This window comes from Parasteatoda tepidariorum, chromosome 2 (assembly GCF_043381705.1).
Source record: "Parasteatoda tepidariorum isolate YZ-2023 chromosome 2, CAS_Ptep_4.0, whole genome shotgun sequence".
In the NCBI taxonomy this organism is placed as follows: domain Eukaryota; kingdom Metazoa; phylum Arthropoda; class Arachnida; order Araneae; family Theridiidae; genus Parasteatoda; species Parasteatoda tepidariorum.
Genome location: NC_092205.1, coordinates 62,439,013 through 62,462,381, shown reverse-complemented (window position 1 = coordinate 62,462,381; position 23,369 = coordinate 62,439,013). Strand labels below are relative to the sequence as shown.

Here is a 23,369-nt window from a genome sequence, read left to right as displayed (position 1 = left end):
CCTGCAACTTCTAATACCAAAAGATATCAAATGTTGCATTTAATTTATACCATTCACTTCAGGGTATTTTTTAAAGGAAATAGTAAGTGTTGTTAAAAGCTTCAGAAAACAGTTAAATAATATTGACAGCGACTTTTTCGATTGTTAGCACAAATTTTTAAGATGTGTAGATCACTGGATCTAAAATAGTAGGGGAGAGTTGGATAAAACGGGATAGTCGGACAAAACGGGATACGTCGCCTAGGGACCAGACTATTGCAGCTATCTAGTGGATAACGACAGAAACGTGTTATTCGACCGTGATTATATCATTCTCGGTGCGTCCCGCCTCGAGATCACTNAAAACAGTTGAATAATACTGACAGCGACTTTTTTTATTGTTAGAACAAATTTTTAAGATGTGATGTAGATCACTGGATCGAAAATAGTACTTGTCAAGAAGGGAATATCGAGCAATAACAGGCCCTCTAACTTATGTCTTACTTTCTATTACTCTTCCTAAAAATAAAATAACTATTCAAAATATCTACTTGCTGTTGTAATTCCGTTGAAATCCATAACCTCTGAATCCATTGTTAGTTGTTCTGACTACCTTAAAAAAGGGTTTACATCTATAACCAGGATTATATAATTGCTGCCACACACTCCCCTTCCAGTGAACGAGAAAACGGACTTATTATCAGTCTTAAGCATTTCAGGTGTTTAAGTAGGAGTGAATGATTCACCATTCCAGTACAATTAGAGCCTTGACTTTAAATCAGAATCAGGTGATATATTTATGTCAAAATAAAATAGTGTAATGTTGCCATCTGTCATGATGTGCGATAGTCGCATGTTAATTACCAGTGTTACCAATATGATTTTGGTGCCCACTGGAATCAAACAAAGCGAGATGCTTTAACTAACATAGAAATGAGTGGTGAATAGTGATTGAGCTGAAGTATGAAGCTTAAATTAGTTGCTGTAACATATGCCAATAAACAAGTTGGCAGCTGTGGTTGCTTGAAATTATAAATAAGGATGGATCATTACTGTTCTTTAATTTCATATAAGCTATGTAATATCACCCGTTTGAAAATCATTGTAGAAACGTTAAACGCTTTTAATTCTACAAAATAAATTATGTTCAAATAAGAAGATATTGGTTGGCCAATCTAGTTAGCCTTAGTCATTCAGCTGCCAATCTGCCAATCATGAAACAACTAAAAGGATCATATTTAACTTTACTTATGATATTTTGTTTGCAATTGGACAACATTAGCCTTCAACCCTTCTAGAATAAACTTGTGCAATGTGAAAGAAATTTAAAACTCTTTCTTTCCTCTCATTCCTTCTTGAGAAGTTGGTAAAAATAAGAAGTTTTAAGCCCTTTCACTCATCTCTGCAACCTGCAAAACTTGTTAATATTATCAAACAGTGCAAAGAACAAACAACCTTCAAGTCATAAAGGAACTTGAAATCAACAGGTTGTTGAGAGGCATCTATAACAGCTTGGGCTAAGTCTTTAGCTCCTTTGCTTCCTTCAGTGAAATGCTTGCAAATGACACTTCTAGCACCATCTTTTTCCACAAGTGTTTTCAAAAGAGATAATTCTGCGTCTGTGTCTGTTCTAAAAAATTATATGAAGGGCAATTAAACTAAGTTCATGAAGATATATTTAATTGAAATCATTAATAATATTGTAAAATTAAAATTATACTTTTATATTTGTAATTTGAAAACTTTTAATTGGAAACCTTTAAACTCGAGACCAAGAAGAAGACTGAAAAAGAAATGGTTGGACTGTATCACCAAAGATCTAACCAAAAATAGTCAAAAGCCAAAATAGGAAAGTCTGGAATGATATTGTTTGCCAAGCCAAAGTCCACAGCAGGAAAATAAAGTTGTAATATTTGTTTTATAAAACTCATTTACAAGTGCTAACGTATGACTTGTGCGTATTAACCTTCTAACTATTAATAGCTAAGTTTAAAATAAAACATGGTTGCTTTTTGACATATTAAACCAATTTTTATCTTTAATATTCAATGAAAAAACCATCATAAAAAGCCAAATGTACATATTTTTTTAAGTAACATGGCAGATAAACTATTACCATCATCATTATAATTAGCTATCTTTAAACATTCATAAAAATCTTTTCTAATTTTGGTAACCTTAAACTGAATTCTAATATTTCCTATTAGGCTTTCTGATCAAATTTTGACAATTCAACCATTTGTTGAGAAAACATTTATTTCATTCGCATACGGATTACAGTAATTTCTTATTGAAAATATTTGTTTTAAAAAAAATTTCCTTACGGAAACTACATATTAATAAGTGTCTGACTTCAAATAGCATCTATAACTATAATTTTTTTTATAAAATGCATACAGTAACTTTTTATAGCAACTTTTTACAAAATACATTTGAATGATCATGACTATTGTGCTAGTATGAATAGCATATTATATTACAAAAGAATTACTCATCAAGCAGTTTAATAAAATTAGGTTCATTACACAGCAAGTTGAATAGTAATTAGTAATCAGTACTTACTATTTAAAATATACTAAAAAGTTTTGATCGAATAACTAAACAAAATATGTATAATTTAAATTTTACTTTATTTGTAACTATTTTTTATTCAAATTTTACATTCACATCTTGTACATTTTAAAAATTTACAGCATTCAGATATATTTATAAACAAAGATAGCCAACTGATATCTTACATTTTATGAAACCCACTTCATTAAATTTTATACAAAGTGCATATTAAGATTAACTATAATGATATATCTGATTATAAGATTAATGATATATCTAATAATTAAGATTAAGATTAAAGAATCAAATTCTAGTTTCTCAACTAACAGAAGAATTTAGGGCTCTCTAAAATATTTAGCCATAGGCATTCTCCAAGTGTTCTAATCATATTAAATCTGTTTGCTATAAAATTATATATGTTAAATACAAGATATTTAAATTTTTCTATGATTGTTTTCAGCCCATAACGTTATTTTTCATATCTTAGAAAATTTTCAATTTTAAAAAAAAAATTTCAAAATTAGTCACACCTAATAATCTGCAATTATCAAGTTACTATCTGTTGTTTTACTTATGGAACTTTTAGTGCTGCAAATTTACTTAACAGAATAAATTCTAACATCATAAACAACATGGCTTAAATATCAGAAATTGCTGAAAATTAGGAAATATTTCATTTGAAGTTGGGTTAGTTCTTCTTAACTTAAAAACTAGGTTTAAAAACTACCTCTTGAATAACTGGTTAGCTGTTAACCTTTAAATATTTATTAATAAATGCATTTTTCTGCATCCTGTATCTANTCAGTCTCATACACAAGGGCAGTACTAGAGCGGCACTAAACTACTTAGTATAAACGCCACATTATCGCAAGGGCCAACACTCAGCCAGCAAAAGCATTATTGAGAAGAAAATTTTCTTCATCAACTTTAGAAAAAAAACTGCCCATTCTTCACAGTTAAACTATTTTAAGCATTTTAATTCTTTTTACATCTCTTGTAGTAAAGCATTTTGAGTATTTTGATTCATTTTCTCACTAACTTGTTCCTCATAAAAACAATACAATTTTGAAATTCACACAATCGTTTGTCTCAGAACAAGACAGCAATAGAAACATTAATGTAGAGGGGTAGAGAATGTGAGTTAAGACAAATTTTGTATTATTAATTAAAATTAAAACAATGAATATCAATTGCAGTTAAACCTCAATCCATTGTTCCCATATGTATCATCTTGTTCGAATGGTGCTGTCACAAATTCTATTACCTCAATGTTAATCTCCATTTAGATCGCTTTGAAGCCACCTGCTTCAATCTACCAAAATTTTAAAAAATGTTGAACTTATTTGGTTTAAAGATATAAAAAAAAAATATATTTCCTGATGTTAGTGATAAAGGAAAAATATGACGATTTGTTACAGTTTGGAGAAAATGCCTCGAACACTAGATTTGATGTGTATCAGTTGATGAAAATGTTGAAGCTTGTCATTAAAGAAATGGTTGCACAAGTTAAGAAGTGCAAAGTTATATAAGCAGAACTAGAACCAATGTGTGAAACCACAATCTAAAACAATTTATAGAAGGCCTCAAAACCTTTAAAATAGTGAGGATCTTTCTATATTCTCGCAAACTTATAAAAAATTAACAGCAATCTGTGACAAATGTTGAAAATGTATTGTTTGAGCTGAGAAAAAAAGATAGTGTTGAAACCAAAATTTCCAAATATTTTAAATAAATATGTTTATTCATCTTTCTCTTGCATCATAAATATTTTTACATTAAGTGCATAATTTTTTTTTAATTATAATTTTTTCATACATATTGTAAGATTAGAAATTTTCGAATCCATTACTGCCTCATTAATTTTCATTTATTTTTAAATCATTATTTGAGATTTTATGTTGACTCACATTCATTGTTTTTCTGTATCTATCGTTTACAATGAATGGTCTTTTGAGAAACGATAAATCAAAGTTCTACTGTATTAAGCTTTTTTTATTTCTATTTTTTAAGATTTTCTCAGGTTATAAGTTTTAAAAAGTAATTAAAAAAAAGTTAGATGGTCCAGATACCTAGCATAGCAAGCCTGCTAACAGACTGGATTGGTAAAGCTGGCAAGCAGGTTATGGGCTATAGCTATAAAACCTGTAGAGAAATATCACATTGCAAATGCAATAGCAAAGCCAGCAAGCATCTAGATTACTCTGTTTAGATAGAAACTTAGTTATTTAATTAAAAAAACTATTATACTTGAATATTGAATTTTCTGTTTTTGTTAAGACAATCTGCACAATAAATATTAATTTGATCATGAATTTTGATGTAAAAATATTATTTTAGATGATTACCTATTATTGTGACAATGTTACTATTCTCAAACATTTTTATTGAGAATGTTAATAAAAAATTTCTTTATCAGAATATTTTTCCAATATTTTTTTTTATAAAGTAAATTAGTTTGAGCTATATCTTTTTATTTTATGCAATAAAATAGCATAACTAAACCTCAAGCAATTGCAAAATTTAAAATAGAATATTATTTCAAATTGCAATGAATATAAATCATATCACCTTTCTATTAATACTAATGACACTTCACAAATTTTTATTTTTATAATAATGCAATGAATACATTGATTTTAAATATATTTGTGTTGTACAGTAATTTTAAATGCTAGAAAACATGCATTGGAATAATAGTTTACAAAAAACAATTTTGCAAAATAACATCTTTAATGAAATTTTTAAAAAATCTTCGATTTCTTTATAAAAATAACAAATTTATAACACATAAAATAAGGTTTTTTTAATAGCATAAAAATATTGAAATGACATACCTACAAACCCATCTTTTCCAACTAATTTTAATGCTATTTTGTCTGCAATTATTGAAGAATTTCCATGAGCAATATTGGCAAATGGACCAGCGTGTACAAAAACTGGAGCTCCCTGAGAAAGTGAAATAAATACATTAATTAGTAAAATAATACACCAGCATTCAATATTTAAATACACAGCATTATTAAAAGTTGAATGGTAGTATCTATCTCAAACTTTTGTTTTGTCTGTCAGCATTAAATTTATATGTTTTAATAAACTTAATAATATGCTGGAAGAATTTTACCTTTCATTGTGAAATTGTGGTAGAATAAACATTTTAGTTTCATTAAAGATTCAATTAACAATGAAAAAAATAAAGTTTTGATACATCAAAAAGTGCCTTGACTATTTTCATTTGCTGTGGTTAGCATATACTCTCTTATAATTTTTAATACCCTGGCAAAATGTTTTAATTTTCTTACATTTTTTATATCCTTGCAACATGTTTTAGCTTATATTTTCTAATACTCTTTCAGTATCCTTGTAACACATTTTAGCACACATTTTCTTATGTTTTTAATATACTCCACAACATAGTTTGGCATTTATTTTCTTACATTTTATTAATGTCCTCATAACATGTTTTAGTATATATTTTCTTATATTTTTCAAATACAGGGTGAGTAGCCAAATCTTTTCACAAAAAAATAAGTACTTTTTAAGCACTCAAAAGACATTTTTAAGCACTATATACATTAACAAAAAGTAAAATAATTTTCAAAGACTTTACATGATCATGATAAAATAACTAGTTTCTGAGAAAGAACTCTTTTCTTGATTCTATTAGCCATAATAAAATGATCAAGACACTTTTTGGTTCGATATCAAAAGGTGGGGAATGAAGCCTGAAATTAAGAATATCTTGCAAATTGCAGTAGAGTTGGACATGAGAGTGCAATAATCTCACCGAAGTGCTCAATAGATGCACACGCGGACTCACAAGTTCTCATCAAACAAATGATTGGCGCTTTCATACGCTATGGACCAATGGTACGCCAAAATGGATTGTGGTTGAATGAATTGTGAAAATGTTGAATAGAACAATGTGAAAAGCAGGCTTTTTCCTAATATGTGGCGGAAATGGACATGGTAAAGAAAAAAAACTCATTTTCGAAAAGGAGAAATTAAGCACTTTTTAAAAACACCTAATGAAAAAAACACCTTTAAGGGCTTTTAAAAAACGAAAATCAAAAATAAGCACTTTTTAAAAATGCTACGCACCATGAATAACCTTACAACAAGTTTTAGCGTATATTTTTTTAACATCCTCAAAACATATTTTACGATATATTTTCTTATATATTTTTAATATCCTTGCTACACGTTTCTTAGCATATATACATTAGTCTTCCCTTGATCTAAATATTTTAATAAAAATTACAACAACAATAAAACACTTCAAGTTCATCATAAACATACTCTTGAAGATTTGAAATTCAAAAACAATTAGATAATAGAAACTTCGCAAAAATTTGGAAAAAAATATTACAAAATATGAGTTATTTACCTCAAGGGTTTGCATTAAATTAGGATTAATGGCATCTTTCATTAAGACAGCTAAAGCACCAGAAACACCCTAAAAATAAGAAGAAAAAATCATAAATTAAACTTATTAGATTTTTCTTAAAACACTAAAGCTGAGAGACATAGCTTATAAATGTTTAAACAATTCTTTACCCTTAAATTTTTGATCTGTAAACATAACTTATGCATAGAAAAAAAAAGGTATTAAGTGCAATTGAATTACACTCAAACTTAATGACTTGTAGTATTGCTTTTGGACCAAGCTGTTTTCCTCCCTCCTACATTTCTTGTTGCGTATAAAAATCAAAAATCCAAAAATCTGTATGAAATCTTGGTTAACTGAAAAGACCTTGGTCTCACACTTATATAAGTAACCAATTTTTTGTTGCATTAATAAAAAATTAATTTTTTCTTGTATTATGCAAACATATAAATCTTTATAATTATTTTAAGCTTTTAAAAATCCTCTGACCAAGTAAACAAATTAAATTTAAAGTTCTTTCACGAAAATGCTTTAAAGTAAATACTAATAGAGTAAGTCTATGTTTATCTAACTGAAAAGACCAACTAGCACTTTCCAAGCACTAACTAAAACAAAAATTCAATTATTGAATTAATGTATTCCATTAACATATAAATGAGTCAATTTTTTTTTACTTCTTAAAATCCTGTAATCAGGTAAAAAATTAAATTTAGATTTTTTCACAAAAAATGCTTTAAAGTAAATAATAAAGTAGGTCTACAATCATTTAACTAGAAAGGCTTCAGTCTCATATGATTAGCAAAAACTTAATTACTGGATAAATATATTCCATAAACATATAAATGCTAAAACAAAACAAAAAGTTTTTTACATTTTTAAAATTATGTGACTAGATAGTTACATTTAGAATTCTTTCACAAAAAGTGTTTAAAGTAACAATAGAGTAAACGTTAGAATATGATAAAACTATACCAAATCGTCAGCAGTAACTGGATTTCCACTTCTATCATTAGCAACAACAATTTTGGATATCTTTTCTTTCATATCAGCCATGTCTGTGGTTAGGGCAAGGATAGCCATTAATTCACTAGCTACTGCAATATCAAATCGAGTCTGAAATGGTATAAAACAGATTAAGTAAGTGTTATACAATCTTTAAAAAACCTCTAAATCTAGATTTCAGTAATATCTTTCAGACTTACTTCTCTACACATTTCTTTTTCAGTTTTAGCTAAGCCGACATGAATTTTCCTTAAAAATCTATCATTTGTGTCAATAACTGTAAAATAAAGTAACATTTAAAAACAAAATATTCTTTAGATTTGAGTTTTAACAATTAATTGAGCAATTCTTTAGATATAATTACAGTGAAAACTAAATTTATTAATAATTACATTAAACCATTAATTATTAATTAAATCATTTATTTAAGAACTTGATGTTCCACTTGGACAAGTGGTCTGTAAAACAAGAGTAAAGAAAAGAAAAAAAGAAAAAGTTTATAAACGAAGAGTAAAATTGTTTTTGCAATTTGATTCACATCAGTTAATTATAACCCAGCAACTAGCTCCATTTTTAGGGATCTATCTTTTAATAGCAATGGTATGTAATATTGACCCTGGTCAGATGCTGTGGACCGCGCCAGAGCACTCGCTTTTTCCAAACTTCTACAGCTTAAACTTCTTAAATTCTCTAATAACTGTCATGATTTCATAATTTAAATATGATAAAAGCTTTTTTTCACATTAAATTAGTTGTCGTAAATCATTAGAATAATTATCAGTATAAGTTTAAATAAAAATATAAGTCTAAGTTTAATTAATTCTAGACATTTAATAAACTATGGACTCACACTTTTGAATGAGATATTTCTATACATTTATAGCTATTATTGATCGTAATTTCTAATACGATGGAGAAATTTTTTAAAAAATTTGTAAAAGAAAAATATTTTAATTGGCGACCCGCAAAAGTTTAATCAAAACCTTAAAGTACCACACTTTTAAATTGCATTTTACATTTAAAATTTAAAAAAAAAAAAAGAAATAAAGGTTTTAACAACTTAGTGCATTGAATTTGGACATTAAGATTAAAAAATTATTTGGATAGGACACTATTTTAGATACAAAAACTAGACGGTAAATACAGGGTATCTGCTACATTTTAGATTTTCAAATTCATGACTTTTCATGACTAATTCTAAGAATATTTCTTGACCTAACAAAGTTACTATTTTCTCCAACAAAAACACAGCAATAAATTTAAAAAAGCATTATTATAACATTAATCGAAATGATAGGTATAACCAAATTGTTACATTATGCATTTTCATATTTATAGATTTTAAATTTAAAAAAAAAACCGAGTAAAGAAAGAGAATATTTTTTTTCTGCGGAACTATATTCTAAAGATACTTTTCTTGTTCATTGGAAAGGAAAGATACTCCTGATTTTTCTGTTCTCATTTCGGAATGAAAAAAATTCTCGAATGACTGGCTTACTTCAGCTAGAATTTTAAATTGATAAAATAAAAAAAATAAATAATAATAAAAATTCTGAAATCACAGAATTTAAAAGATAATCCGCGCTAGAAATGACATTTTTTCTTTCGCTTTTCAAAATTTTTAAAACATAATTTTTAAAGAACACGATAAAAACATTTTATATTTTAATAAAATATGACTGTCAGTGGGGATTTTGTTAGAAATTCAGATATTCGGAATACCACGAAATTAGGGAGGGGGGGGTCCCATTTTCAAAATTGNTTAAGAACTTAGTGTATTGAATTTGGACATTAAGATTAAAAAATTATTTGGAGAGGACACTATTTTAGATACAAAAACTAGACGGTAAATAATACAGGGTATCTGCTACATTTTAGATTTTCAAATTCATGACTTTTCATGACTAATTCCAAGAATTTTTCTTGACCTAACAAAGTTACTATTTTCTCCAACAACAACACAGCAATAAATTTAAAAAAGCATTATTATAACATTAATCGAAATGATAGGTATAACCAAATTGTTACATTATGCATCTTCATATTTATAGATTTTAAATTTAAGAAAAAACAGAGTAAAGAAAGAGAATATTTTTTTTCTGCAGAACTATATTCTAAAGATACTTTTCTTGTTCATTGGAAAGGAAAGATACTCCTGATTTTTCTGTTCTCATTTCGGAATGAAAAAAATTCGCGAATGACTGGCTTACTTCAGCTAGTATTTTAAATTGATAAAAAAAAAAAAAAATAATAATTTAATTTCTGAAATCACAGAAGTTTAAAAGATAATCTGCTCTAGAAATGATATTTTTTCTCTCATTTTTTGAAAGAACACCATAATTTTACATGATAAAAATATTTTATATTTTAATAAAATATGACTATCAGTGGTGATTTTGTTAGAAATTCAGATATTTGGGACACCACGAAATTGGAGGGGGGGGGGAGATCTCATTTTCAAAATTAGATTTTTTGGCAACCGAAATCCATAACTTTCCATTATTTTTTTTAAAAAATAGTTCAAATCATGACATTTCATGACAAATTTTATTCAATACCAAAATTCATGATTTTCTATGACTTTCTAGGTGCGCGGATACCCTGTATATAATAACAATGTTCTACATTAACGATGTCTGCTAAGATGCAGTCAAATGATCAAACAGATTATAAAAACTTACTTTTATATCTTTTCAGCAACTGAAATTATTCATACCATTTGACAGGTTTCAAGAAATAAAATTTATATGTTTAAAAATTAAATAAAGTTGGAAAAAAAAGTTAGAAATGACAAGAAATATTAAATATGATGATTGAAAAATAACTCTTTTTATTCCAAAGTTTAATTAATTTCTCAATACCTCTATACCAAGATACTGTAGAAGGATCAATATCAAGACGACAGAATTTCTTTATTTCTTCAGGAGTTAAACTATCTGGGTCAGTTTTCTGAATTCCAATTCTCTAAAAGAAAAGAAAATGGTAAATTTTTTGATTACAGAATCTATATCACATATCTATGAAATTATGACAAACTATGTTTTATTAGCTAACTATAATTATAATAAAAAGGGAAAAAAACTTACTTCAAGTCTAGCAATCTGTATACGTGAAAAAACTTTTTTTCCATTAACAATCTTTACAAGCCTTTTATACAAACCCTAAAAGTAAAAAAAATTAACCACTTTTTAGTTTATTCCTGATTGAAATTATATTAAAATAAATGCTATGCAGTTAAACTTCATAACGAGAAAAGGAGATAACAAACAACTTGTCCATATTCTCAAATCAGAAATCTGTTTTATAAAAATTACACAATACATAGACTTTTATTAACTATACATGGTGTACAATTTCTAAGCATGAATTCTTATGGTTAATATACAGAACATTATTCGCTTTATTAATATAATCTTTCAGCATTACCAAATGAAACAATATGATTCAGAAATTTATCGGGATAGTTTTAAAAAGCAAGAAAGAAAACTTTCCCTCAAGATCGTAGGCTCAAACTCAAATACTATGCAAATCAGAATCTAAATATTTTTCTTGCCCTCTTTCTTAACAAGATAATATAACAATATAAATGCAAATTGCTTTAAAAGGATCGAATATATGTTCTATAAACAATCTAAAGGATAAGGTTTACCATATGTATAATTTATCTATCAACACTTATCTTCTTTAATCATGTAATTAATAAAGAGTCATTTTTTTAAACAATTATATAAAAAAATATTTCTTTTTTTTTTCAAAGTGAATCAAAAAACGTTTTATTCTTCATCTTTTTACGCATTATTTTTATGCCTCAAAATTTACTGAATTAAAAAAAAAGTTACAAAATATAATACAGTAACTTTTATTATAATTAATATTTCTAAAATGAAGTATACAACATAAATATAAATTTTTTAAATAGGAGTGTGCTTACATCATCTGTTGCTGTGGCTTCATGGAAGATTCGAGCATCAATCTGAGCAGCAAGCAAATTATTGGCTGCAGTAACGGCATGAGTATCACCAGTCAAATGCAAATTGAACTCTTCCATTGGAACTACCTGAGAATAACCTCCTCCAGCAGCACCTCCTAATTACCAAAAAAAAGGAAAATAATATAATTTTATCCGGAAGAGAATCTTTATCATGACTCTTAATTAACAATAAAAACATTCTACTGACATCATCTGAATCTTTTCAGAAAACAGACCCCCAAAAAATATATAGTTTTCAAGTCAGAGGTGCTTTATGTACAAAAGTTACTTGTAAGAGAACTTATTTACATGATTATTAGGCTATGGAAGATATTTTAATTTTGGTAGCTTCTGCATTAAACATAGCTTTTAAATTTATTTATAGTCAAGAGATGACATAAAAGAAGTCTGTGTGTATTTCTCTTAGTGACTCAGAAGCTCTTCTTAAGTTAAACAATACATTAAGTAAACAGTAAGTTAACGGTAATATTAAAAAAGTAGTTCCTAACTTTTTGTCTTTACATGTAAAGAATGCCTAGTATAAGCTAAAGAAAAGTCATTAAAAATCACCATTTCCAACATAAAATACTTAAATAAGCAGAAAAATTTATCTTTTTCAGTGCTAACAGTTTAATATATTAGAAATAGGCTCAGGGACCGACTTACAGATTTGGGGGCCCCGGGCACAGATGAATTTGGGGGCCCCAGTTAAAGAGCCGATAAATTTTAGTTAACATGCAAGTTAACATGTCTTAAACTTAATATTGAAAAAGTATTTTTTAGACCATAAAAATTGCAAGTAACATGAAACCTTATTTAGAAGTACGTCCCCCAGATATTCAGAATTTAATTTAGTGAAATTGTTAAAAAAAATACAAAAATTTAATAAATATATCTAGAGGTTTTGGCTAGAATGTTAAAAATTATGAAGGAAACAAGATATTTGTACCGAAATCTGATAAAAGTAATTGAAGTCTGATAAAAGTAATCATCAACATTCGAAAATTTTTAAGATACCATAAACAACAATGATTAACTAATGCAACAAGCTTCAGAGAAATTACTAACAGAAGCTTATAGCTTAGTCTTGTAAAAAGAATGGCCTTGCACTAGAGCATTAAAAGTTGTTATAATACTGTAATAAATAATGTCAATAGCAAATTATTTTGCTCTAGTGCGAGTGCGGAGTAAATAGTAATGATATAATGGAATAATGATATAATGCAAGTACCCCATTCATGAAATTTGATAGTTGTCCCTGTTCTAAACATTCTTTCAAAGGGATCTTCTACACAAGGTTTTGTATTGGCCATGTAATGTAAAAGATCATTTATTGGGAAAGGGGGCCCCTCAAATGTTGGGGGCCCCGGGCACGTGCCCCGAATGCCCTCCTGTAAATCAGTCCCTGAATAGGCTTATTTTATAAAAAAGCAAATTACTCCAATGGTAAGTGAAATTTGTGGCTCGATCAAACTGCTTATAAAATCTGATAAGTAAAATTGTAAGAATTATGTAAAAATTCAATAGATAACAAAGCTTTTTTATACATTTTGTATGGACTTTATTGTCTAGTTTCACTGTGATCCTAAATTTAATTAAACACAAACAAGTATAGTTCACTGTCACTGTACTATAATCAATAAATTTAAAACAATATTAGCTTTATCATACAACTGGCTACCTGAATACAAATAAAAGGCAATATATTTGATAAAGAGCACAAAAAACTTTTTTAAAACATTAACTAAAAACATTAATTAATTGACATACTTGCCTAATGCAAATAAAATATGCATAAATTTTAATTATATAAAAACATTTATCTGGATAATAGTAATTTTCCTCCTTATTTTTCATCACAAAAATAGTTGTTTAATTTTTAAGTATTTTAAATTCAAATAACATTATTCAAAAAACAATATTTTTAAGTATAAGCATTATAATATTTATTAATGTATTATAATATTTTTAATATTATAATACTAAAAAACAATATTTTTAAGAAGCATTTCAGGAACGTTAACTTCTAAATTTGAGTAAATAATTTGCTCTGTTTATTACAAAATTAATAATTTTAATTCAAATGAAGATTCACTTTATTTGTAAAATTTTAAGAATCACTACAAACAGGAGGAAAGAGTTATTATTAAAAATAATACTCATTAATATTTTTCTTAATTATGATGTACGGAAATAAGTGTGTCAAATTAATAAAACTTTAGAATAAAATCCTAGATGGGTAAAATATTTATGCTCTTTTTGCAATTTTCTTTAATTATAACGAAAAATAACTAAGAATAGTATATAATTTTAGAATGAACAAATTACTAATTAAGTAAGGCACATTATTTTAAGTATAATTTAAATGTTTAAAAATGTCATGTTTATTAAACTAAATTTATTTCAAATGTAACAAAATATTAATTAAAAATACTAATCAAATAATCATTTACCCAGTTATAATACATCTACATTTCGATAAGTAGAAAATGTATACGAAAATATCATAAACGTATACAAAGATTATCTAATTACGCATCAAGAAATGTATATCACACTAATTAGTTATTTTAACAAGGATATTCAGGGTATTTCAAATAATCTAATGAGTATTTTTTCAGTATAAAACTACTAAATAAAGGAAAAAGCATTATGACAGGTTTATAATAAAGTAAGAAACAAAAATAACCTTTAATTCCAAATGTAGGACCTTGAGATGGTTGTCGTAAGCAGACTATAGTATTTCGTTTCATTTGAACTGCTAAAGCTTGGCACAAACCAACTGCCGTGGTGCTTTTACCTTCGCCAAGAGGAGTTGGTGTGATTCTACAAAAAAGATAAATGAGTCCTAAATTTTCTAAAAAAAGTCAAAGTATTCACATTTTAGATGAAGAAATCAACTGTAAAAAATAATACTAATTAGATAATACAATATGTTAATTAAATCAATGGAAAGCACTGTGCAATAGATAAGCCAGTACTTTTCAGTTACCCAAGCATAAGACATAAACTATTTTTTTTTTAATTTAATTTTTATGTGTTTAAAAGATAAATAAAATAGAAAGTATTTTGAAAAAACTTAGAGGAGGTCAAAATTTTTTGGCGACTTTTCCCTAGGACCTGGCTAATCTAAAAGTAGCAATAAGCCTTAAATTCCAAAACAGAATATTGGTTTAAAAAAAAAATTTTTAAATAAGATGCAAACTACTATTCAAAATTTTATTACTTGTAGCGACAGCATTACTACTATTGACTAAATTGATTGTTTTCCAGTGATAAAGACTAAAATTAAAAAATACAGCCAATATCTGACAAAATATGAAGAATGATACTATTGTGATTGAAAAGAATAAGTTTTAAAGGTAAATACACTATAAATAAATAACTGAGTGACAAAAACTATTCCTTACACTTATTTACATCAGATTTATTTATTAAATTACAATATCACTTAAATTTTTTATATGCAAACTATCAGGTGAAAAAAAAAAACACATCTGTTTTAAATATTACATTTAATCTGTCAGATAAAGAGAGCAATTTTAGTTTGATAAAATACAAAATATTTCCAAAAAGATAGTATTGAAATAGATTAGCCACTTTATCCATTATGGTCTGGCTACTAGCGCTCATTTAAACTAAACTTTTTCTAACTAAATAATCTTAATTTTATGATATTTTTTGTAATGTTTGTAAGATAATTTGATTAATTGTGGTAAGTTGTGTGCATTCAAATAGGTCACACATATACATACATATATATATATATTAATATTCTAATGATTTGGTGAGACAGACTTGGCAGACTAAAAAAATTTATTGCTAAATCATTAAGTATCAATAAAACAGCTATTTCTGTGACTTATTAGAATAACTACTCAGATTCTCAACTCAAAAAATGAATTTGTTTTATTTGTTACTATCATTTTCATAATTTTTTTGCAATATTATTACTATCATTGTGAGAGAAGGAAGTTTATGTTTAGTCTTAAATATGTATAACAAGCTAAGGTCGTAATTGTGCAATTCAAGAGAAAAATAATTTAAGTTAAGAAAGAATTATAAACCAATAATTCAGTTGCAACCTGCTTCTGTAAATTTTTTACTGAGTTTATTCCGATGTTGATCAGAATTTAAGTACATGAATGCAGCACACATAGAAATTGAAGTATTTAATTTAATAAGTGTTCTGTAAAAAAGCTAAAACAATGGGGAAAAATTAATGCACTGATAATACTTCACTAAACAATGAAAAAAAATATTACACACCCTGCTACCACGACATATTTTCCTGATTTCCTAGTCTTTAACCTGTCAAGAACTGATAGTGATACTTTACATTTTGTATATCCATAAAGTTCAATTTCATGTGGAAAAAGATTCATCTCTTTAGCCAAATCTGCAATATGTTTCAGTTGCTGTGCTCTTGCTATGTCTAAATCACTACAAAAAAAATATATAGCTAGAAATACAGAGCAATACAATAAAAGTAATAATAACAATAACAAATCTTTTGAAATTACAACAAATACAGCAGACATTTTTCCCAATACTTGGGACATGAAACTTAGAAGTTTAAAAAAAAAACATTAACTTTTTAAAAAGAAAAAAGCTTATTTTTTTAATAAAAAATCAACAAGTGGTTTTTGTTCATTGAATTCTGCCCCAGATAAAATTATGGAAGGGGGTAATGTGGCGTAATTGCCACTATAAATATTAAATACCAATTCACTAGTATATAAGACGTGTTAACTTGATTCTATCACAAAGTACCTTTTGATAGATGAAGGTTGACATAGTCAAAGATTAAATCCCTTCATATGTATGTCAAAATTTTCATAAAAATGATTATAAAATCATTTTAGGTACCTAAAACAAAATTTATTCAATTTTCCTAACTTTTGGAGTAATATAGTTAAATTCCTTAAATTTTTTCAAATTGGTAAAACTAGGCGACTTTTCCTTGTTTTGTAGCCACCCGAGAATATATACATTAACAAAAATTATAATAATGGAAAATACTAAATGACTAGTGCTATTAAATTACATTTTCTAAAGTAATTAGGTACAACTTTGAAGGGATATAATTATCGAGAATGTCAACCTTCATCTATCAAAAGGTACCTCTAGATAGAATCAAGCTAACATGTTTTATATACAGTGGGTGATCGGTTAACGAACATAATCCGTTCCAAGACTATGTTCGCTATCCGAATTGTTCGTTAACTGATCATCGATTTACCATAGACTTCTATGTGAAATCGATTAATTCGTTCTGGAGACCCTAAAAATTAAATCTTAAAAAATGTATAATTTCTTAAAAAGTTTTTTAAAAAATTATACATACATATAGTCTTGCATATTAATCAATCCATTTCATTTTATGCTTATGGGGCGGTCCAATGTCGATTGCTTTTCTCTCTTTTTCAGGATTTTTCCGGAAGTAACTAATAGCATTGTCGTTGTAAAGATCCCCAAACCTATTGACATCAGCTTGGTTTGGGTGCCATTCTAAGACCATTGCTCTGACATCCTCCCACTTTTTCAAAATATCTTTAATGGCAGATGTCGGCATTGGTCCTCTTTCATCATTAGTACATCAAGAGTAGGAGACACATTTCGCTGTGTTTCTTGGTGTTCTTCATTCAAAATTTCTTGGAGTTCTTCTGTCGTTAGTTCATCTTCTTTAAGCATTTCTCCTTTCAGTGATCTTATTTCGTATGCAAAATGATCACAAATGTTTAATATAAATTTTTTTCAGGCCGAGAAGTGTTCGTTAGAATTCGTTTTGTTCATTAACCGAATATGTTTTCGTTGTCCGAACACAAAAAATCTTTTTCGAAATTGTTCGTTATCCGAATATGTGTTCGTTATCCGAACACAAAAATCTTTCGTGAAAGTGTTCGTTAACCGATTTGTTCGTTAACCGATCAGTTCGTTAACCGATCACCCACTGTACTAGTGAATTAGTATTGAATATTTATAGTGGTAGTTACACCACATTACTCCTCTTCCAGAATTTTTACCTGGGATAGAATTCGATGAACGAATACCACTAGTTGATTCATGCTGTTTATTTATTTACATCAATTTTGCTCATTATATTTTCTTCTTTTTTTTTTTTTTTTTTTTTTTTTTTTTTTTTTTTTTTTTTTTTTTTTGTTTCTAGCATTTTGCTCATAATTTTTTTCCCTTCATTTTTTCTTTATTATAGCATTTCGCTCATAATTTTTTTTCTTCAATACTGTTTATTGACCAGGATGCTTTGCTTACTTCACCAGATTTTTTTTTGCTGCATTTTAAAGCAAATCAACTGTTTAATGAAGACCATCCATCAATGTTGGCGAGTTCATATCACATCCGCAAGTCACCATTGAGAAGAATTATAAATCAACTATGTCAACCTTCATCGATCAAAAGGTACCTCAAGATAGAATCAAGTTAACATGTCTTATATACTAGTGAATTGGTACTTAATATTTATAGTGGTAGTTACGCCACAACATAATATCTAATGTATATGTCTAATGTATCTAATGTAATGTAATGTAATGTAACATAATATATAATGTATGTAATGTAATATCTTAGGGAGTAAACAATACCTTTGACCAGGTGGGCCAAATTTCAAAGGAATGCTTTTCAAACTCCATTCAGGCTAAAAAACAAATATAAATAAGACGTATTATTCAAAAATTAAATTCACAAACAAAATAATGAGGTGAACTCTTTAAAAGCGTTTTTTTTTAATTATAATCACTCAAAAAATAAAACATAGTAGTAAGATCATTACATTAATACTAACCGAAGACCCAAGAATAGGGACTAAGCATAGATTTCAAGAATAAAAAATTGAACATATGATACCACCTAAATGATGTACAAGTAATATGTCAGTTAAATATTTCTCTTTAATTTAAAAAGTTGACCTTGTAAATTCTGAATTTTTTTCTTCAAAATACAGCATTCTTAGCCGTTCTTAAAAAAAATCTTATTGGTTCATTTAACTTATTGTTCAGCCGAACGGTCTGTGTAGGGATCAGGTAACTGGCCTTGCATCAGACAGGTTCTAGGTTCGAATACCAGGCAAGGCATAGATGTTTTCATTCTCAGTACTATCTGTCCTTACTGTGGGAGCAACGTTGCACACCTAATATGGTGCCAGAACCGGATTACCCATTAGGCCAGACTAGGCCATGGCCTGGGGCCTCCAATGATTAGGGGTTCCCTTAGATGGATTTTTTGAAAATAAATTTTAAAAAATTAAGAAAAGCAATGATCTTCTTTTTAAAAAAAGAGAAGCGTCATGTTTAAAAAATGATTAAACACGCTAAGTTTGATATTTATCGAATCAGACGTTCTCCGTGAAATTAATTTTGATAATATTATAGATGAGTTTATTAATCGCTAGAGCAGAAAAAAAGATTTTTGAATACCAATTTTATAGTAGCGTTGATTCGTAAAGTGTTAATAAATTTCAAATTTTTTCAAAATGTTATAATTATTTTTTAGTTCTAATTTAACAAAATAAAGTAAAATATAAATTTTTATTTTAAATATGCTTTCTTAAAGGAAAAGATACATAAATACTTTTATATTTGAATCAATAAAAAATATATGAGAAAAAAAATTTAATCAAAGGGCCCCAAAAATTTGTATGGCCTGATGCCCCCCGTATGCCAAATCCAGAATGGTGCCCCTGAAAAGGTGGAAACAAATCTGCCCTTCAGATGCGACGAAAAGGCGAATATGACGAGAGGCCATTCCCCAGGCGGGCATTGAAAAAAAAACTTAAATTGTTACCAATTCTTAAAAAATTCATATATACAAGAAAACATGAACTCCCTACTTAACTAATCTGTTCATGTTCAATATTGCCCCCTCCTTTAGAAAATGAACTAAAAGTGACTTCAAGTTTACAGGTAAAGAGATCGTCAATAATAGTACTTTTGCACTAGATTATGTGACCGAATATACCTTGTTTTAAGCCCATTATCTGCTAAATTGCTAAATTAAACTTGTAATTTAATGTTAAATTAAACTCATATATTATTTTTATTGCCAGGGTCTACAAAATTGCAACATTTCTAAGAGCCAAAAGTAATGTAATGATTTAGTCGTCTTATAGAGTCAGAAGTAGCGTAATGATTTTTTGATTTCTGTGAATGTGATTGATTGTGTTTGTGAATATCCACTAACTACGATTTTTTTAGACACCGTGATCACCTGGTGTCCAGTACTTGCAGATCCTGATTATTGGTATACAAAGCTCATTTTAACTTTTTTTTCTATGCATTTTATAAATACATATTTTCCATTGAAATATAATTTAAACTAATTATAAAGTGTGAAATTCAAATTCAGGAAAATACAACTGAAGAAGTATTATAACTGCATGAAATTTGCTTTTAAGATTTTTAGAAACATTTTAATACTTCAAATAAAATTATGTATTTATATAAAGTTTTTTTGTGTTTTTGAAAACTTTTACCATACTACAGAATAAAGTATCATGCATTACATAGCCTTAAAAATAATATATTGCTTTCTATCATCATTATTTGAACAGTGTATTTTTTTTTTTTTTAGAAATATAAAAAGGTTATTGAAGATGTTAAATGCTTTAATAAAATGCCTAGAACAAAATTATAAAATAATTACTTACATCATACAAGTTTTTGATATTTTGAAGAAGATTTCTGGCATAAACTTTTGCAACTTCAGCATAAAATGTATGATTAGAAACGACAATATGATTTTCAGTATTCAAATCTTGTTCTGAAAACATTGTATAACAATAATAAGAAAATATTTATGTAAACGCATATTAAATTTTTAAGAATTAGGGAAATTAAGAAAAATATGCTTGAAAGCGAAAATTAATGAGACTTGAGATGAATGTTATTAAACAATGTGAGTGATAGGAACATGATTTTTTTTTTTTTTTTCGAATTGCAAATATATGAGTGTGTAACATATTTACAAAAATAATTTTATTTTGAAATTATAGCAAGTAAATCATACTTAAAATATTTATAAAAAAATGAAAGTTTCTAAAATAGAATGTACTAATAAATCACAACAAAAATGCTGAATGTCTACTGTAATATTTCTTTTAAATATTATAACAAAACTTAAAAATGAATTTTCATAATTTATAAAAATAATACTTAAAAACAGATAAAACACAAAATATTAATCACGGTAGATAATATTTAAATATTTTAAAACTATATAAATAAAAAGCTAAATTGTAAATCTTCAGAAAATTGAGTTTAACCTTGACAGGATAATGCAATGAGAGCCAAATTATTTATAAAAACATTTAATCTTTTTTTTTTTTTAATTTACTCTGTCTAGTAAATTTTGAAGAAAAATGCGATAGGATGTTTTACAAAATTTGTTCATCTTTCAGTAGCAAAGCAAATGTTTTTTTAAGACTTTTTAGATATAAATTATGAAATAAAATAAAAACTTATTGATTTTAAAACTGCAGAACATTTTTGTATCGATGCTTCAAATTGCTACTAGTTTTTTTAAAGTCTAAGTTCAAAAAAAAGTGATTGTAAGTCAAAATTTTAAAATACTGGGAAAAATTTTGCAACTTTTTTACTGAGTATTCTGAAGTTAAAATTATTTCTCCTCTCCAATATTATTTAATGAGAAGTTACGATCACTATATGAATGCATGCAGTCAATTAACAATCGGTAGATGTTAATTTTAAAAAAATCATCAATAATAACAACTAATGCTATTACTTAACAATTTCTCTATCAAAAAATTATTAATAGAAAAATAATGAGTGAAATGTGCCTATAAATTTTTTGAAGCAAATTTACCTTCTGTAGAAGCAAGAGAACAACTTATTAAAATTGAGTTTGGTTTCATCCATTGTTTGATCTTCTCATAAACTAAACTGATTGATATGATGACATCAGCATTATTTATCTAAAAAATGAAAAAACGATTAGAGGATATTTAACAAAAATGGATTAATAATTAAGTTAACATAAAATTGTTAAATGAGTTTCTTTTTTATAAAACTATTGATTTCTTAAAAAGTTTTAAACAATAGATCTTGTGAATAAGTCTATCTGCCTCAACCATGTTAACAGACAGTGTCTAAGTTTAAACTATTGAATTTTAGGATTTTTAAAAGCATTATAAATTAAAATAAAAAGATATTCGATTGAAATTCTAAATCTTTTGATTCCTTAAATCAATAATTTCAAAATCCACAGTTTTATTTGTAAAAAATGGGATATCATGAACACACACACATAAATCATGAATTTCTGGAGGTGAAAAAGCTAAATATGAGGACAAAGAAAGACAAAATATTCTTTTATCAGGAAAATCAGGACAGCTGTGATCCCCAGTATAGACAACCATAGAACACATTTTGATGTTTGGTAATACACTTTACATATATTAGATTATCGGGTCAGTAAATTTAAGATATCTCGTAAATAAATACTCAAATTATCAGCCAACGAGCGTTTCTATTTCACATAATTTGCTTCATGAACTAGTTTGAAGCTAGTTTGAATGTGTAAAATACTTTAGAAATAAATCCAAATGTTTTTATTGGGCATGTGATACTAATTTGTTTTTTTTTTTTAAACACGCCTTTTTTAAGACAATCCTTGTGATGTTTTTCCTCAATAAAAATAACACTGCGCTACAAATGTGACCATTTTTTTCTGTCCTTTAGATGAAACTATGTGGTTTTGTATAAGCAAAATGTGCTTAATTCATGTATCAAAACCAAAATGGTTCATCACGAGCCCTTTTTGTAGGAGAAAAGTAGCTAAGCTCTGATTGAATTTTCAGATATTTCGCTTCCTAATGCTCCTAGAGCCTCGAAACTTCGGAAAGATAAAAGTTTTGTTGCCCAAAATCGTCAAGTTGGTGAGGGTACCACTCTCAATAAGAATGCCTTGCTTTTGCCTATAACTTGTTATTGTGTGCTGTTTAAATACGAAAAATCGTTAAGGAAAATACGAATTTTTAAGAAAATGGTACATGGTTAATGGCAAGAACAATTAATATCAAAGACATGCAAATTAAATTGTAAGACTACAGAAAAAAAATATTACAATAAACAGTTATGTTTATAGCATGATATTGGTTTGATAAAAGGGATTCAATGTCTATTTCTTTAAAATTTAACTTCAGTTTCTAACATTGATAAAAAAAAAAGATTTTTTAATTAATTGTATAACCTTTCACCAAACATTGGTTACGCCCACATCAAACGACTGATTAAATTTCATTAAAAAAAATAAAGACATAAAACAGAAGAAGTAACTTATCAACTCACAATAGATGGTAACTTTTCATCGCAATTTCGACAAACAGTAACTACAGAATTATGTTCGATTAGCACTTGAGACAAGATAGAAGGATTCTTAAATCCAACAATGCAAATATTTCCGTGCATTGCTGATGGCTCTAAAATATATAACATCACAGTCAGC

The 23,369-nt window shown here is 27.2% G+C and overlaps 1 protein-coding gene across 1 annotated transcript in view; it reads right to left on the bottom strand.

Moving 5' to 3' along the window:
• The window catches only part of LOC107442163 (pug C-1-tetrahydrofolate synthase, cytoplasmic), a 62,814-nt gene that overhangs the window by 3,474 nt on the left and 35,971 nt on the right, over positions 1 to 23,369 (bottom strand). Inside the window, exons 7-20 of the mRNA XM_071188415.1 lie at positions 23,213 to 23,343; positions 21,729 to 21,837; positions 20,554 to 20,666; positions 18,494 to 18,546; positions 16,158 to 16,331; positions 14,578 to 14,714; positions 11,850 to 12,004; positions 11,005 to 11,079; positions 10,780 to 10,882; positions 8,119 to 8,195; positions 7,889 to 8,029; positions 6,917 to 6,985; positions 5,367 to 5,478; positions 1,435 to 1,616 (exon numbers count right to left, since the gene is read on the bottom strand). Coding sequence (XP_071044516.1) covers positions 1,435 to 1,616; positions 5,367 to 5,478; positions 6,917 to 6,985; positions 7,889 to 8,029; positions 8,119 to 8,195; positions 10,780 to 10,882; positions 11,005 to 11,079; positions 11,850 to 12,004; positions 14,578 to 14,714; positions 16,158 to 16,331; positions 18,494 to 18,546; positions 20,554 to 20,666; positions 21,729 to 21,837; positions 23,213 to 23,343 — 1,631 coding nt within the window. The remainder of the gene's footprint in view (positions 1 to 1,434; positions 1,617 to 5,366; positions 5,479 to 6,916; positions 6,986 to 7,888; positions 8,030 to 8,118; positions 8,196 to 10,779; positions 10,883 to 11,004; positions 11,080 to 11,849; positions 12,005 to 14,577; positions 14,715 to 16,157; positions 16,332 to 18,493; positions 18,547 to 20,553; positions 20,667 to 21,728; positions 21,838 to 23,212; positions 23,344 to 23,369) is intronic.